The sequence below is a fragment of the Diabrotica virgifera genome, chromosome 5 (genome assembly GCF_917563875.1).
Source record: "Diabrotica virgifera virgifera chromosome 5, PGI_DIABVI_V3a".
Classification (NCBI taxonomy): domain Eukaryota; kingdom Metazoa; phylum Arthropoda; class Insecta; order Coleoptera; family Chrysomelidae; genus Diabrotica; species Diabrotica virgifera.
Window position 1 is genome coordinate 163,702,077 of NC_065447.1, and position 15,734 is coordinate 163,717,810.

Genomic DNA, 15,734 nt, shown 5'->3' on the forward strand with positions numbered 1-15,734 from the left:
GTGTTAATTTATTATTGCTTATATCCCAACAACGTTTAATTATTTATTAATACCTAAATCACTTAAACATTTTTCAACACCAGTAGGTATATAAATTCAATGTCAATAGCCGTTAGTATCTATGCATGTATAACCACTAAAAAAGCTAGCTGGTTTCAACACTCTAGTGTCCAAATCTGTTAGTATTTGTAAATGTACTGTTTTTCCAAACCCTAACTGATTTCAACACCATAGTGTCAACACACGCTAGCATCTGTAAACGTACTGTTTCTCCAAACCCTAACTGATTTCAACACCGCGGCACACCGTGGTGTCAACACGCGCTAGCATCTGTAAATGTACTGTTTTTCCAAACCCTAACTGATTTCAACACCCTGGTGTCTACACACGCTAGCATGTGTAAATATGCTTCCCGCTATATCCCCACAAATACACTATAAATCGGCCCTCTAATTGACAGCTTGGCAATGTTGCCACACGACGGCCATTTTCTGGTTGCATGTTTTGATTTGCTGTAAACCTGTAAACAAAGTTAAATTATCGTCACCATTTTTAACTAATAGGACGGTGTCCTGAAAGAAGAAGAGAATATTAAAAATTGTTTTCCTAACTTTTCTTTTATTCAGTGATCAGTGATTGAGTGATGTGATTAGTGATTTATTATTTATTTTGTTGTGATCTTCACCTTCAGATCTTGTGATTTTGCTTTTAGCATGTAAACATAAAACTGAAATTGTAGGTAAAATTAAATTTAGTAACATGGAAATGAAACAAGAAGCTAGTGAGAAAACTTGTAAAGTGGAAATAGATAATAATGACACCTGTGTTGGTCTTTTCAATACCAATACATTCAAAATTGAGATAAAGGAGGAACCCAAGACAGAAGCTGCATACGACACATTTGTTGATTTAGATTTAAATGAATTCCCCCTAAAAACCGAAGTAGAACAAGATGAATATAAATTTTCACCACTTGAAGAAAAGCCAACAAAAAATGAAGAAAGTAAGTTAAAACTGATTCATACAATAAACAAATTATGTACTTAATTGTATGCTGAGGAAATTTATTATCAGCTTAGGTTTACATACAAGTACTTGTGGGTAGTACATTTTAAAGATTTGATAAATTCACTATACAGATTGAATAGACTTGTAACTCATTATGAAAGTACAACAAAAACTATGTATGTCTTTGCACTCACCCACTTTATAATGCCTAAAAAATTATGGCATCTCTATTTTGTATTTAAATATTGTCATAAATCATGGTATTTTATTCTATTCATATTCTGACCAATCATAAGTTTTAATGTTACGTATTACATTTATAATTATATCCATCTTATCTCCTATCACACAATTCGCACAAAGAGAGTATGTTAGTTAACGCTGTGTTATGAGATAAATAGACCTAGTGGTACATTAACGGTTGGCTGTATTGACTGTGTCATACTGCATGGTAGCAAATGGGGTATACAGGACATATGCCTTGTAACATGCTCAACTTAAATTTATAAATATCTTTAAACACAGCCAAGGTGTTAAAAATCTAGATCAATTATTTTTTTTTTATTTATTTATTAACGGGGTACCACCCAATTTAATATATACACAAAATATTATAATTATCTAGTGATACAATAAATATAAAGATATAGTAAATATGTATGACAAAAATTGGCGATGTAGCTATATAGAAAAAACAAATATTAAAATAATACAAAGTAAATAACAAATATAAATCACATAAGATTACAAATTTTTTTTAAACACTGTCTACAAACATTTTCCGAAGCGCACAGCAACAAATCCAGGTCTATTCTATTTCCATTTAGAATGATTCTACTCAGCGGAGAATGCCTACCAAAGTTGCAGCGATGAAATTTAATTGCAAAATTTTGGGATGTTCTAGTAACTCTAGAGGGAACATTAAAGTCAATTAGAGACAGTAAATCATTGCAATTAATTTTTGAATTCAGTATTTTATGAAGAAACAAAACATCAGCATACATCCGTCTGGAAGATAGCCTAGGAAGGTTTAATTTATTTCTAATTTATGAGTAGGAATGGTCACTTAAAGGTTTGTGTATTTAAAACTCAAGTACCTAATGAATTTATTTTGGACTTTTTCAAGCTTGGCTATATGGACTTCATAAGTGGGTGACCAAACAACTGAGCAATACTCAAGAACAGATCTAACTAGGGAAATGTAAATCAGTCTGATGGAACTAATGTTATGCAAACATCTAGAAGTTCTAATAATGAAGCCTAACATTTTAAATGCCTGGTTATTCACATAATCAAAATGAGCGCAAAAATTTAGTTTGGAATCTAATTGAACACCTAGATCTCTTACAGTTGATACAGCCTTCAGTGGTTCTTCAGCTAATTTGTAATTATAAAAGAGGTTGTTAATTCTTCTACAGAAACTAATAAAGTGACATTTTCCAACATTAATGCTCATTTGGTTCCAATTGCACCATGCCATAATTTTGTTAATATCATCTTGAAGTTTTTCACAATCTAAGACGGATTCGATAATTCTATAGATTTTTAAATCATCAGCAAATAGCAGAAATTTAGAGTTAATTTGAGATTTAATGTCATTAACAAATATATTAAAAAGGAAAGGCCCTAAGTGGCTTCCTTGTGGAACACCAGATGTTACGGAAATTTCACTAGATTGAAAGTGTTTAATTTTAACAAGTTGTATTCTGCTAGTTAGGTAACTACATAACCAGTTATACAGATTGCCCGTAAATCCAATAGCTTTAAGCTTGTTACACAACAATTTATGATTCACAGTGTCAAAAGCTTTGGAGAAATCTGTATAAATAGCATCCACCTGTAGTCTCCTTTCCAAAGCATCAGATATATATTGCGTGAAAAGTAAAAGATTTGTAGAAGTTGATCTACCTGAAAGAAAACCATGTTGCTCTTCAATTAGTACAATGCATAAAGGTGTTTTAATAGAGTCACATATTATACTCTCTAGAATTTTAGGAATAGAAGAAAGAATGCTTATTGGTCTGTAGTTAGCTATATTACTCCTGTCACCTGATTTATGAATAGGAACAATAAAACTAGATTTCCACAAACTTGGACAAATACCTGAATCAAGTGAATGAGAAAACAGAAAATATAAGGGACGGGTTAAAGTACATCTACAATTTTTTAATAGTATGGGTGGAATTCCATCAGGTCCAGAGCCTTTAAAAATGTCTAAATTGGCTAATTTTTCAAATATGATTTCAACAGATACATTACAAGAATTCAGACTCACTGTTTTTTCATATTCTAAGGTGGGCTGTATTAAATCATCATTTACTCTGTAAATATTTTGAAAGCATTGCGCAAAATTATTAACAATATCCGCACCATTATTAAGCACTGTGTTTCCAAGAAACATAGTGTTTGGTAGACCATTATTTTTGAGTCTGCTGTTAACAAACGTCCAAAAGTGCTTTACGTTTGAACTAATTCTAGATTCAGTTTGACTTATATAAATATCATGACATGACCTGCTTAATTCTTTGCATGTGGTTCTCAAGGAAGAGAAAAGTAGATAATCGTCCCAAGAATTTGTTTGTTTATATATCTTATGAGCAATTTTTTTCCTAAATATTAATGATTTTAGGTCATTAGTCATCCAACGAGGAAATTTGGGATTTTTTAATCTTACACGTGGTATTGAACAATGGATGCCAAACTGCAATATGGAGTAGAACAGTTCCGTGGCCTCGTTAATATCACTGCAAATACCTAAAACATTCTCCCAGGAGATACTAGCAAGATACATATTAAGAGCAACATAGTCTCCTGTCCTAAAATTGAAGGCAAAACTATCATATTGAAGCTCAGGCATATTATCTTTAATAGCTAAAGAAACAGATAACGCAGGATGATAACGATCACAAGGCAATAAATAATCATTAGCAATTTCAACTGTTACATTTTCATTATCATTAGCAAAAACCAGGTCAAGTAAAACTCCGTTGCAATTTGTGATGTGATTAAGCTGAAATAGGTTATAAAATGCAAAAGTATCAACTAAAGTATCAGTAGCAGTGTTACTATTATTACTAAAGACACCTCTTTTATCATGGTACCATTCGCTATTTGGCAGATTGTAGTCTCCTGTTAGAATGAACTTGTGTTCAGGAAAATTGTTACAGACAGATTCTATACTGATACAATGATTCTCATAGGATATTAAGGCTGAATTAGGAGGAAGATAAACTGTACCAAATATATAACATTCATTCAGAGTGCAAACTTCAACAAACAGTTCCTCCAAGTGAACATGTGGTAACAGAATAGACCTCGATGAGTAACATTTTTTAACTGCAATAAGGACACCCCCTCCAATTACTTTATCACTAGTTAATGGAGAGCGGTCCTTTCGATATATATTAAAATCTAAAAGTCCCAATTCGTCATTACTGATACCATCACACAACCACGACTCAGTAAATATAAGCACATCATAGTCAGTTGTAGCAGCACTTTCTTCAAGAGCAGTAAGCTTGGTTCTGATTCCTCTAACATTCTGATAATACACTGTTAGTTCACCAGACACAATGTGGGAGGTACCCCTGGAATTCAGTTTTTTTTCTGAATTACTATTTTTGGAACGCCACGAATGTACCTAATGGTAAGATTTTCTTCACCTTTTGAAACCCTATCTGCCAAATTAGTACGAAGTTCACTTAGGTACTTTCTCTGTAGATAGGTAGAATCGGAGCTAATCTTAATATTGGACACAGCAAGTTTATTTTTATTTTTTAAAATTGACAGTGCTACATTCTTATTTTCCAGGACTACTTTAAGCGGACGTGACATATTATTCTTGACATTACCAAGTCTAATGACTTTTTTAACTTGAATGTTGGGGTTAATCACGCTTAAAGTGTGTTTAACTTTATTCATATCTTCTTCAATTCTTGCTGGTGCAGTGCTAGAGTTGGTTTCATGAAGGTTATAAATAATAATATTATTCTCACGAAATTTACGTTCTTCAACTTCCTGGATGATGGTATCAAGATCTGTGGCTTTATTATCTCTAGGCAGCTCTAATTATATAGAGCTAGGCAAATGATAATTTGTACATGTGACAAATGTAAAAAATGAAGATTCTTAGAAAGAAGTAAAATATGTTTTCAATCTCGGCTGTGAAAATATTTGTTTATATTGTAATACAGTAGAACCCCGTAAATCCGAACCCCACGAATCCGAACTTTCGGCAAATCCGAACCAACGAAAAGTGAAAACAATTTAAAAATTCAAGACAAAAACTTAAAAACATGTTTATTATACAGAGTAAAGCCAGAAAATTGGACAATGTAGGATTACTAGGACTTTGACATTTAAAATTTCTTAAAAATAAATATTATACTTTAATATATAGGTTTATAAAGTGTTTATAAAGGTTAAACACAAACTTACTTTGGTTCTCTCAATTCAATTCAATTCAGTTTATTGATGTCAATATACAAAGTAATTACATAAGTCAAAGTCTGTTAAAATGCATAATTGAAATACATTGGCAAGCTAACACTTGGCAAGTAAAATCTATAAAATTTTATCACCTAGTCTAAATACTTAACACAAAGTTAGAATATTAGCATAAAAACACAAGAGCACACAGAACATTTAAGAGAGCTGTAGGACTATCACAACAGGGTAGCCCCGAGATATTCCTCCTGAGAATAGTAAGCACCCACCAAAAGAAGTTCTTTGATTTTTATTTTGTATGTATCTAAGGGCAGTTCTCGAATTATTAGGGGTAATTTATTAAAGAAATGTATAGCCAGACATGATGGGCCATCTCTGCACCTCTCCAGCCTACGAAACTTTGGGGCAAGGTTCCCTCTAAAGCGTGTGTTAATATTATGAATCTGTTCATGAGTCTGGAATTTATGCATATTGCATTTTACATATATAAGATTATTATATATATATATATATATATATATATATATATATATATATATATATATATATATATATATATATATATATATATATATATATATACTGGCAAGGTAATGTTAATATTTTCCAATCTATAAAAACTTGTCTGCAATCGGCTCTATATGGCAAGCCTGCGACAATGCGAATAGCCCTTCTCTGCAGTCTGAATACATCCTTCGCTCCTGCACTATGGCCCCATGCGAGAATATCATAGGAGATATGTGAGTGACACAAAGAAAAATATGCCTGCTTCAGTATGGAAGCGGAAACACAGGATGAAAGTCCACGAAGCAAAAATGTATTTGATGATAGCTTTGCCACTACAGAGGTGGTATGAGCATCCCATATCAGACCAGGGTCCAGCAGAACACCAAGAAATTTAGCACAGGATGCATTGTCCAGTTCATCAGGAATATTTCTAGTTGAAAAAAGTAAGGACTGTGTTTTGGTTGTATTGAGAAACAGCCTATTAGAATGGAACCATTGTTCTGCCTCCGACACTGAACCCCACGAACTCCCCACTGCTGTTACCAAATCCTTACTGCAGGATGAGATTGTTGTGTCATCTGCAAAGAGAGTGAAATGCGCAGTTTGACAGTTCTGCAATTTGAAAGTGGTAAATCATTGATGTATATCAAGAATAATAAGGGACCCAACACAGAGCCCTGAGGAACTCCTATGCGCAAGCATCCTCTCTCCGATTCAACACCTGCAAATCTCACCCTCTGGCAGCGGTCCGTCAAATAATTTTTTATCAATGATATACTGGAGATTGAGAAGTTATATTTACTCAATTTAGCAGTAAGAATTTCGTGGGACACACAATCGAAGGCTTTACTTAGGTCGCAAAAGTTGGAAGACACATAGTTACCTTGTTCAAAAGCATCTTGGATGTATGTTACAAGATTCAAAATACCCTGAACAGTCCTCAAACCCTTTCTGAAGCCAAATTGAGATTCAACGAAGAGCCCGTTAGACTCAAAGAAACTTGCTATTTTTCCAGCAAGACATTTTTCAAATATCTTCGAGAATATAGGTAACAGAGAGATAGGTCTGTAATTAGACATTTGATCTGTCTCTCCCTTTTTAAAGACCGGAATGACCACCGCAGTTTTTAAAACTTCAGGAAAAACCCCCTCAGCTATACATAAGTTTATGAGCTTGGTCAGAGGACATATTATTAGATTTTTTATCCCTTTGATTAAGCTGACAGTTGAATTAAATGGGTCCTTACTTTTTTTATTTTTGAGAGAGTTCACAATATCTCTTACCTCATTAAAAGAGACTGGTTGGAATTCAAACATCTGTTCAGCATAAGGTGGTGCATAGTTGAGTGGGTCATTGTGGGGTGCAGGAGTACGGCTATGCAGCTAGGAGGCAATGTTTAAAAAATAATGATTAAATTGATCAGGTGTTATATTAGAATTAGTTTCAGTTTTTGTGATGCCTCTATACTCATTAATGATATTCCACATTGTTTTAATCGGGTTATGAGAGTTTGAAATTAGTTGGTCATTGGTAGCTTTCTTTGCTGCTTTTATTGCTTTCCGATATTCATTTTTAATATTTTTTATGTATTCCTGTAGGTAATTTGGTGCATCAAGCTGTTTATTAAGTTCTATAAAAAATTGAATATTATCACGCATTTTTCTCAAGCTATCATTAAACCAACTCACCACACCCGCCTGACCCTTTCTTTTAGAGTAAGACTTTTCCGGGAAACAGGTCAAGAATGCATTGGAAATGATGTGAACAAAATAGGAAAACTTATTATTCGTATTCATATTAGTGTCATTAATAAAGTCCCATGAAATGTCCTCTATCATAGAGAAGAACAAGTATCTTCCTCTCTCAGTGATGGGTCTAAAAAACACTTTTAGAGGATCAGAAAATTGTTCTCCTCCCATTAAGGTAAATTCCAGGTATATACCTCTATGGTCAGATATACCAGGATCAACAACTTGTAGCTGAAGGTCCTGTGGATCCAAATTGGAAAAAACATTATCGAGACAGTTTTTCTGTCTGGTGGCTTCGAAATTATTTTGATGAAAACCGAAACTATGCATTAGGTTACATAATTCTGTACAGTGAGGAGAATCTGTATTAAAATGAATATTAAAATCCCCAAGAATCAAGATTTTCTTAGTAGGGTTAAGTGATTGTAAAGCTCCCTCCAGTACTTCAATAAAAACGTTAAAAGAGCCTGATGGAGGCCTATATACAGTTAACAAATATAACTTATATTTTTCAATATATGCACAACATAATTCAATTTGTCCCTGTATGGACAGATCTTTTATATTATGCCACTCTTTAAAGAAAATGTTTTTATTTATTAAAATGGCTGCTCCGCCTCCCTTACAGTTTGTTCGGCAGAAGGCTGAAGCTGGCAGAAAATCGGAGACTCTTAAGGACCTGTATTCCAGATCTGATAGCCAGTGTTCAGCCGGACAGAGTGCATCCGGTTCTCTCCCAGTCATGAAAGCCTCCAGCTCATTAATCTTATTTTTTATGGACAAAACATTAATAAATAAAACCTTAAAACTAAATTTTGAATAAAATGCCTTATTATAATTTATATTATTTTTGTCTTGCGCAGGACTTACACTTTCCAGTGGTGAGTCTCCATAAACCCCATTCAAAGCTATTTTGGTAGAGTGGGGCGCTGCAGGTTTATAAAATGGTTTATTAGAGCACCATTTGGCCAAAGTTCATCATCCATGAAGGTGACCTTGTGATTTGAAGGGACGCCCACCTTAAAAGAACTACAGTGGTTGTCTTTTTTGGTTCGTAGTTTATAACATTGAATTACATTGGTAATTTTTAATTGTTCTAAATACTCCCTGACATCCTTGGCTTCAGTCTTTGGATCGAGACCGGATATAAATATCCACTCCAATGGACATGAAATTGCGGCTTTTAGAGTGCAGTCATTTCTTCTGCCCAGTTTAGGAGCGGGCCTAGTATCCTTACGTGAGGGATGCTTTTTTTTTCTTGGATAGCACCTTCTTCCATTCATATTTTTGATTTTGGCTATGTTTATTTTCATTTATTGTCTCTGTCACATCATCGTTTGTTTTGTCAAAAACTTCATCTGTCACTACTTCTTCTTCTACCCGCATGATTTCCGTGGCTATTCCCAGAGATACATGGGTGTTGGGTTGCAGACTTGTTCCTACCGTGTTGTCAGTCACGTCGCGGCTGTTGTCGCGATCTCTGGCTTTAGTAATACGAACTAAGTCTGCTTCATTTGTATTACGTGGTATTACCATCTACGTTGGTAGATTTCTGCACTGTTGGATTATCCGTGGTCTGTATTGTTGACGGTGGAATCGGAGCGAGGAAAGGACTTTGACCTTGTTTACAAGTAGAATTGTTGTTTTTTTTACTGGGATTTTCATACCTTGCTAGTTTTTCTCGGAGTAAAGAACAGTTTTCTTCCAAAGCCTGTTTTCGCTTACAAGCTCTTGATTCAACTTTTTTAGATAGGAGTTTTCCATGTCTTTTAAAGCTACCTGCTTATGGTCATCCTTATTCATATTTTTTGGCAACATGGCGGCTTGATCTACGTCGAAATCACAGCAATAAAGTCTCGTTTCGTCTATAATTTTCACCTTCTCGGCCCAATCGCGCACTGCACAGGACTTATGAAATGCATTACCACACTTAATGCATATTAAGCTATTAAAAGATTTTGTTTTACAGCAAGAAAATTGCACTTTTGTTTCAGACTCGCTCTCACGCGTCTTTTTAGATGGCGCCATCTTTTAAAACCAACTTGAGTCCAAAACTATTTTCCACACTCTTGCGAGAACCTTTGGCTACTCAAAATCAGAATGAAAGCTTTGAACTACTAGTTAAGGCTAACTTTCGAATAATCCGAACTTTTCGGAATTCGAACAGGCTGTCCCCCCAATTAGTTCGGATTTGCGGGGTTCTACTGTAGATATTAAAGTATACCTCACAATACTCACAACTTCTAATCAAATACTTATTGAATTATAACAAAGAAATTATATTCAAAATTTTTATAATACTACAAAAGTTGTTGAAATTTTGCCCATTCAATGCTAAACACACATTAACATTTTTAAACAACAAACAAAACAACACCTTACAACATTTCCAGGTTATGAATTTGTGAGGACTAAAGGAAACTGTCTATAAAGAGCCATACTAGCCCGATCAAAGAACAATCTGACCTCAAAAAAAAATAAAGGAAGGATGAAAATTTGGGAACAGGTAGTTGAAATTGTCTATTATGTTATAAAAAAAAGTTTACAATTCTACACCCCCTCCATTTTACAAAAATAGGGAAAAAAGGGTTGGTTTTCCATTAAAAGTGCTGTATTTCGGAAAATAAGGCAATAATAACAAAAAATTTTATTTAAAAATCATCAAGGTACTTTTATCCTAACATTTTGACTAAAAATTTTGTTTGCATCTTGATTCGTTTCTAACCTATAGCCCTTTTTAAAGTACTTAACAGGGGCGCTTATTTGAATTGCGCGCGCAACAAAAATGTCACATTTTAAAATTAACTAACTTTTAAATTCGATAATTTGGGGCATTTATCAAACATTAAAATGTACGACGAAGACCGGTTCTGGTAAAGAGACAGTGAGGTATATTTAAATCCGCTCCGCAAAAAAACTTCAAATACTGAAACTTTGCGAGCAGAAAATCACCAAATTATTTGCAAAGTGTAAATAAGTGAGTTAAGAAACTTACAGTGTAAATTTAAAAAGAATATTGAAAGTAAGATCCATACATTATTAATCTAACCTAGTTTTAATAAAATTATATTTTAACTACTAACAGTAAAATAATTACAGTCATAGTCAAGTTTTTTGGCACTGATAAGAAGTCAAGGTCCTATGGGTGGACTAGCCGAAGCTGCTTTCAGCAGTGGTAATTACTAATAAATTGATTTAATTATAATTAAGGTACTTCGGTATCTACCAATCGAAAAATACAGAGTCGGCTTTCTGAACGAAAACAAGAAGATATTGAAGAATAAGAAGATATTGAAGAATAAGAAGATATCGAAGAATAAGAAGATATTGAAGATAAGAAGAAGACATTGTTGATAAATCTAATTTATTCAAGTGAACATTAATTGTTGATATAAATAAATAAATAAGATATTATATGGTATTTAAATAGTTTCATAATTAAAGTAAAAAATTGAATAATATATAAATATTTTGTAATTAAAGTAAAAAATTTAATTAATTTGATTTAATCAAGTAGGTTTAATTTGATTTAATATTTGTATTTATAAATACATACCTACTTTAATAATTTGAATAGGAAGAAAGATGGCGGATGGTAATGATAGCATTAATGAGGACGGTAAAAGAAAAAGCAAAGAGGAGCCAGATATATTTAGCAGGAGTAGAAAAGTGAACCGAACACCAGACAGGTCGAAACCATCAACGAATGAAACCAGCAGCCAGAACGAAATGATGGAACTAATGAGACAATTAGCAAGCGATAACAAAAAGAAAAACAAGGACCTGGAAGATATAAAAAATACAATGGGTAATATGATTGAGGAACTAAAAGAAATTAGGAAGGAAAATAATGAATACAAATTGCAAATGAAAGAAATAATAAGAGAAAATGAAAATCTAAAGAAAGAAATGGCTACGATGAAACAAAAAATAGATAAAATAGAAATAACCTTGGAAGCATGTCAGAAAGAAAAGAAGAAAAATAACCTAATAATGAGAGGCTTACCACTAGACACAATAGGAACAGAGCAAATAGAGAACTTCATAGAAGCAAAAATGGGAGTAAAATCAGAAATAAATAGGGTACAAAAGATAAATGAAACAATGTGTGTTATAGAATGTAAAAAATTCGAAGATAAAATGAAAATACTGAAAGCCAAGGGTAAACTAATGAGCTATAAACAACATAGAGTATATATAGAATGTGACCTAACATTAAAAGAGATAGAAATACAAAGAAACCTTAGGAAGATAGCAGCAGAGGAAAAGACTAATGGGAAAAGGACAAAAATTGGATATGGATTCATAATTATTGAAGGCATTAAGTGGAAATGGAACCAAAAAACAAGCCGGATAGAAAAAGTAACATACAATACAGAACCAACTTGTTCAAAAAACTAGCTGTAGAAAACACAATGATGGACCGAGAAACAAAACAGGCAAAGAACAGGGACATGACCAGATTTAAAGATAATAACACAAACGTAAGGAAAAACAAACTGAAGTACAACTTAAACATAGAAAAGAACAGAACAATTTTGAAAATAGCATCATGGAATGTAAGAGGTATAAATGGGAAAGAAATAGAACTGGGGGAAGAAATTAGAGATAAGAACATTGAAATAGTAGCTATAACAGAGACAAAGAAAAAAGGAAGAGGATCAATAATATTAGAAAACGGAATGTTACTAATATACAGTGGAGTGGAAGAAACGAAGAGAGCTCAGGCAGGAGTAGCGTGCCTGATTAAGAAGGAGAGTATCAACAAAGTAAAAAATTGGATATATTACAACGAACGTATACTAAGAGTAGACATATATATGGATACAGAGGAAACCAATACAAACCTAATCATATGCTATGGACCAGATGAAGACGCAACAAAAAACGAAAAGAATGAGTTCTGGGACAAATTACAAGAAGTGATAAATGATTGTACAGAGAAAATGGTGATCACAGGAGACATGAACAGTAGAGTGGGGAAAGAAGCAGAAAAATGGAACAATGTCATCGGACCGTATGGGGAGGAAAAAATAAACAAAAATGGAAAATTACTACTTGAATTCTGTCTAGACAATAACCTGGTGATTATGAACACACACTTCCAACATAAAAGGATACACAAGATCACAAGAGAAGTCAAATCAAGAGACGAACAATCAATTATAGACTATACTATAGTGCAAAAAACAGAGAAGAACTGGATAAGAGACGTAAGGGTGAAAAGGAGTTATGAAATTGGTAGTGACCACTATCTACTAGAAACCACATTCAAAAGCAAAAGAAAAGAAATAAAAAGAAATGAGAACATAAACAGAGAACACAAAGAAATAATAAAAATTTATAAACTAAGGGAAGAAACAACGAAAATAAGATACACAGAAGGGCTAGAGAAAGAAATAGACAATGAACATATAATAACAGAAACAATAGAAGAAGAATGGGGAAAATTTAAAAATGCGATGATAAAAACAGCTAAATCAACATGTGGAACCACAAGAAATAACAACAGAGGGAAACGAACGTCTTGGTGGAACGATGAAGTGAAAAGAGAAATAAAAGAAAAGAAGAAATTATGGAAAGAATACATACAAGATAAAACACAACAAAAATATGAAAATTATAAGAGAAAAAGAACAAAAGTTAAAGAGATAGTTAGGAAAGAGAAAAAGAAAAGTTGGGAAAAATTCGGAGAAAAAATGGAAGAAAACAGCACAGAAAACGTAAAATTATTTTATAGAACACTGAAAAACCTAAGAAGCAACAAAGAAACGAAACTGAAACAAATAATGAACAAGGAAGGAATAATAATAAATGACGATAAAACAATAATGGAAAGATGGAGGGAACATTTCCAGCTGTTACTGAATGGAAATCAAGTGAACACAATGGAGAAGGAAAGCCACATAAAGAGAGTATCCATAAGAAACACGGAAAATCCAGAAACTATAGAAAAAGAAGAACTAGAAGAAGCAATAAGAAAGATAAAGATTGGAAAAGCACCAGGAAGCGATGAAGTAGCACCAGAAATGATGAAATATATAGGAATAAAAGCAAAAGAAAAATTGTTATACATATATAACCTAATATGGAAGAGAAAAGTAATACCCAGAGAATGGACAAATGCAGTAATTATACCTATATACAAAAAAGGAAACACAAGAGACTGTAAGAACTATAGAGGTATATCACTACTATGTGTAGCAGCAAAAGTATACGAAACCATAATAGAAAGGAAAATCAGAAAAGAAATAGAACATAAATTAGAGGACGTACAAAGTGGATTCAGGAAAGGACACAACACACAAGACCATATATTTACCATGCAACAAGTAATAGAAAAAGCATTAAAGAAAAATAGAGAAATATACCTGAGCTTTATAGACATGGAAAAAGCCTTCGACTCAGTCAAAAGAAAAGATATATGGGAAAGCCTAAAGAAGAAGGAAGTAAGCGAAGAACTGATAGAAGCAACAAAGAGTATATACATGAAAACAACAAATACAGTAAGAATGTTAAATATACAGTCAGAACCATTTGAAACAACTCAAGGAGTTAGACAAGGGGGAAGTCTCAGTCCAGTGCTATTCATAAATGTAATAGATGAGATAGTGAAAGAATGTAAGAAAACTTTCAAGAAATACTGCATCGGTTGGAACAGAATGCAAATGATAAACGCTGAGATGTGTATATTTGCAGACGACATAGTATTAATTGCGGAAACAGCAGAAAAACTGAAATACAACTTAGAGAAATGGAACCTAGAAGCAAGCAAATACAACTTAAACGTAAACAAAGAGAAGACTCAGATAATGAAAATATCAAGGAAACAAGGGACGGAAGATCAAATAGAAATAATGATAGACCAACATCAATTAATACAGACAAATTCATACAAATACTTAGGAACAGTAATCAACAACAAAGGAGACATAGAGGACGATCTTAACAAAAGAATGGAAAACACAGGAAAACTATTCCAAGCACTAAATAGAGGATTCCTTAATAATAAAGAAATATCAACAAAGACCAAGATGACAATATACAAAACAATATATAGACCTACGGTGACATACGGAGCAGAAAATTGGATATTAAACAAAAGACACCAGAGCAGAATACAGGCAGCAGAGATGAAATACCTCAGAAGAACGATAGGAGTAAAAAGAACAGATAGAATCAGAAATGAAGAAATAAGAGAAAGACTCAAAATCAAGCCGATACTCGACACAATCAAGAAGAAAAAATTGGCATGGTTCGGACATCTAACCCGGATGGACAATGATAGACAAGTGAAAAGAGTATGGGAAGCCAAACCAATAGGTAAGAATAGAAGAGGAAGGCCCATCAAAGAATGGAACAGTGACATTTCGCAGATACTGCAGAGTAAGGGTAAGACTTGGCAGGAAGCAACACAGATGGCATCCAATAGGAAGGAATGGAGAAAGTTCGTTAAGAGCTAGGACAATTCAGAAGATTGTAAAATATTGTAATTTATTGAATTGTAATTTAATGAATTGTATTATAAATGACCCTACACCGAAAGGTACTAATGGGTCTACTGATTAAGTAAAGTAAAGTAAAGTAAAATGTACGAAACAAACACAATACCTTTAGAAAAATATCAATTTTAACGTGCATATATTTTCATTGTGAACTACAAATTATTTAATTTAGAAAAATATGTTTTAAAATATACTAATACAAGTTTTGAGAGCAACACATATTTTTTGTCACAAAAATTTACATAATCAGTTAAATTAAAATTCCCTTTAGATTTACGTTTTAAGATGGCTAATTAACATTTAGATTTATAATTGCACAACGTTACTTTAAAGGATAAAAATTTGTATGGCGATAAAAAATGGATATTTTTTTGATTTTTATTTTCAATTAAAGTCAATTTTCAAGATTTCAATCAATAATATCTTTGTTGAAAATTCATAAAAAACTTTAAAAATATGCTTGTAGGTACATACTTGCAAATGTACTCTTTCGAAAGCGGTATCTAGTTTTCTTATGCAT

General features: G+C 33.0%; 1 protein-coding gene across 1 annotated transcript in view; it reads left to right on the forward strand.

Annotated features, from left to right (window-relative positions):
* Window positions 1-599: 599 nt before the first annotated feature.
* LOC126885196 (zinc finger protein 235-like) overlaps window positions 600-15,734 on the forward strand; it is a 95,235-nt gene continuing 80,100 nt past the window's right edge. Inside the window, exon 1 of the mRNA XM_050651644.1 lies at window positions 600-1,003. Within this exon, the coding sequence (XP_050507601.1) occupies window positions 760-1,003 (244 nt within the window). The 5' untranslated portion in view covers window positions 600-759. The remainder of the gene's footprint in view (window positions 1,004-15,734) is intronic.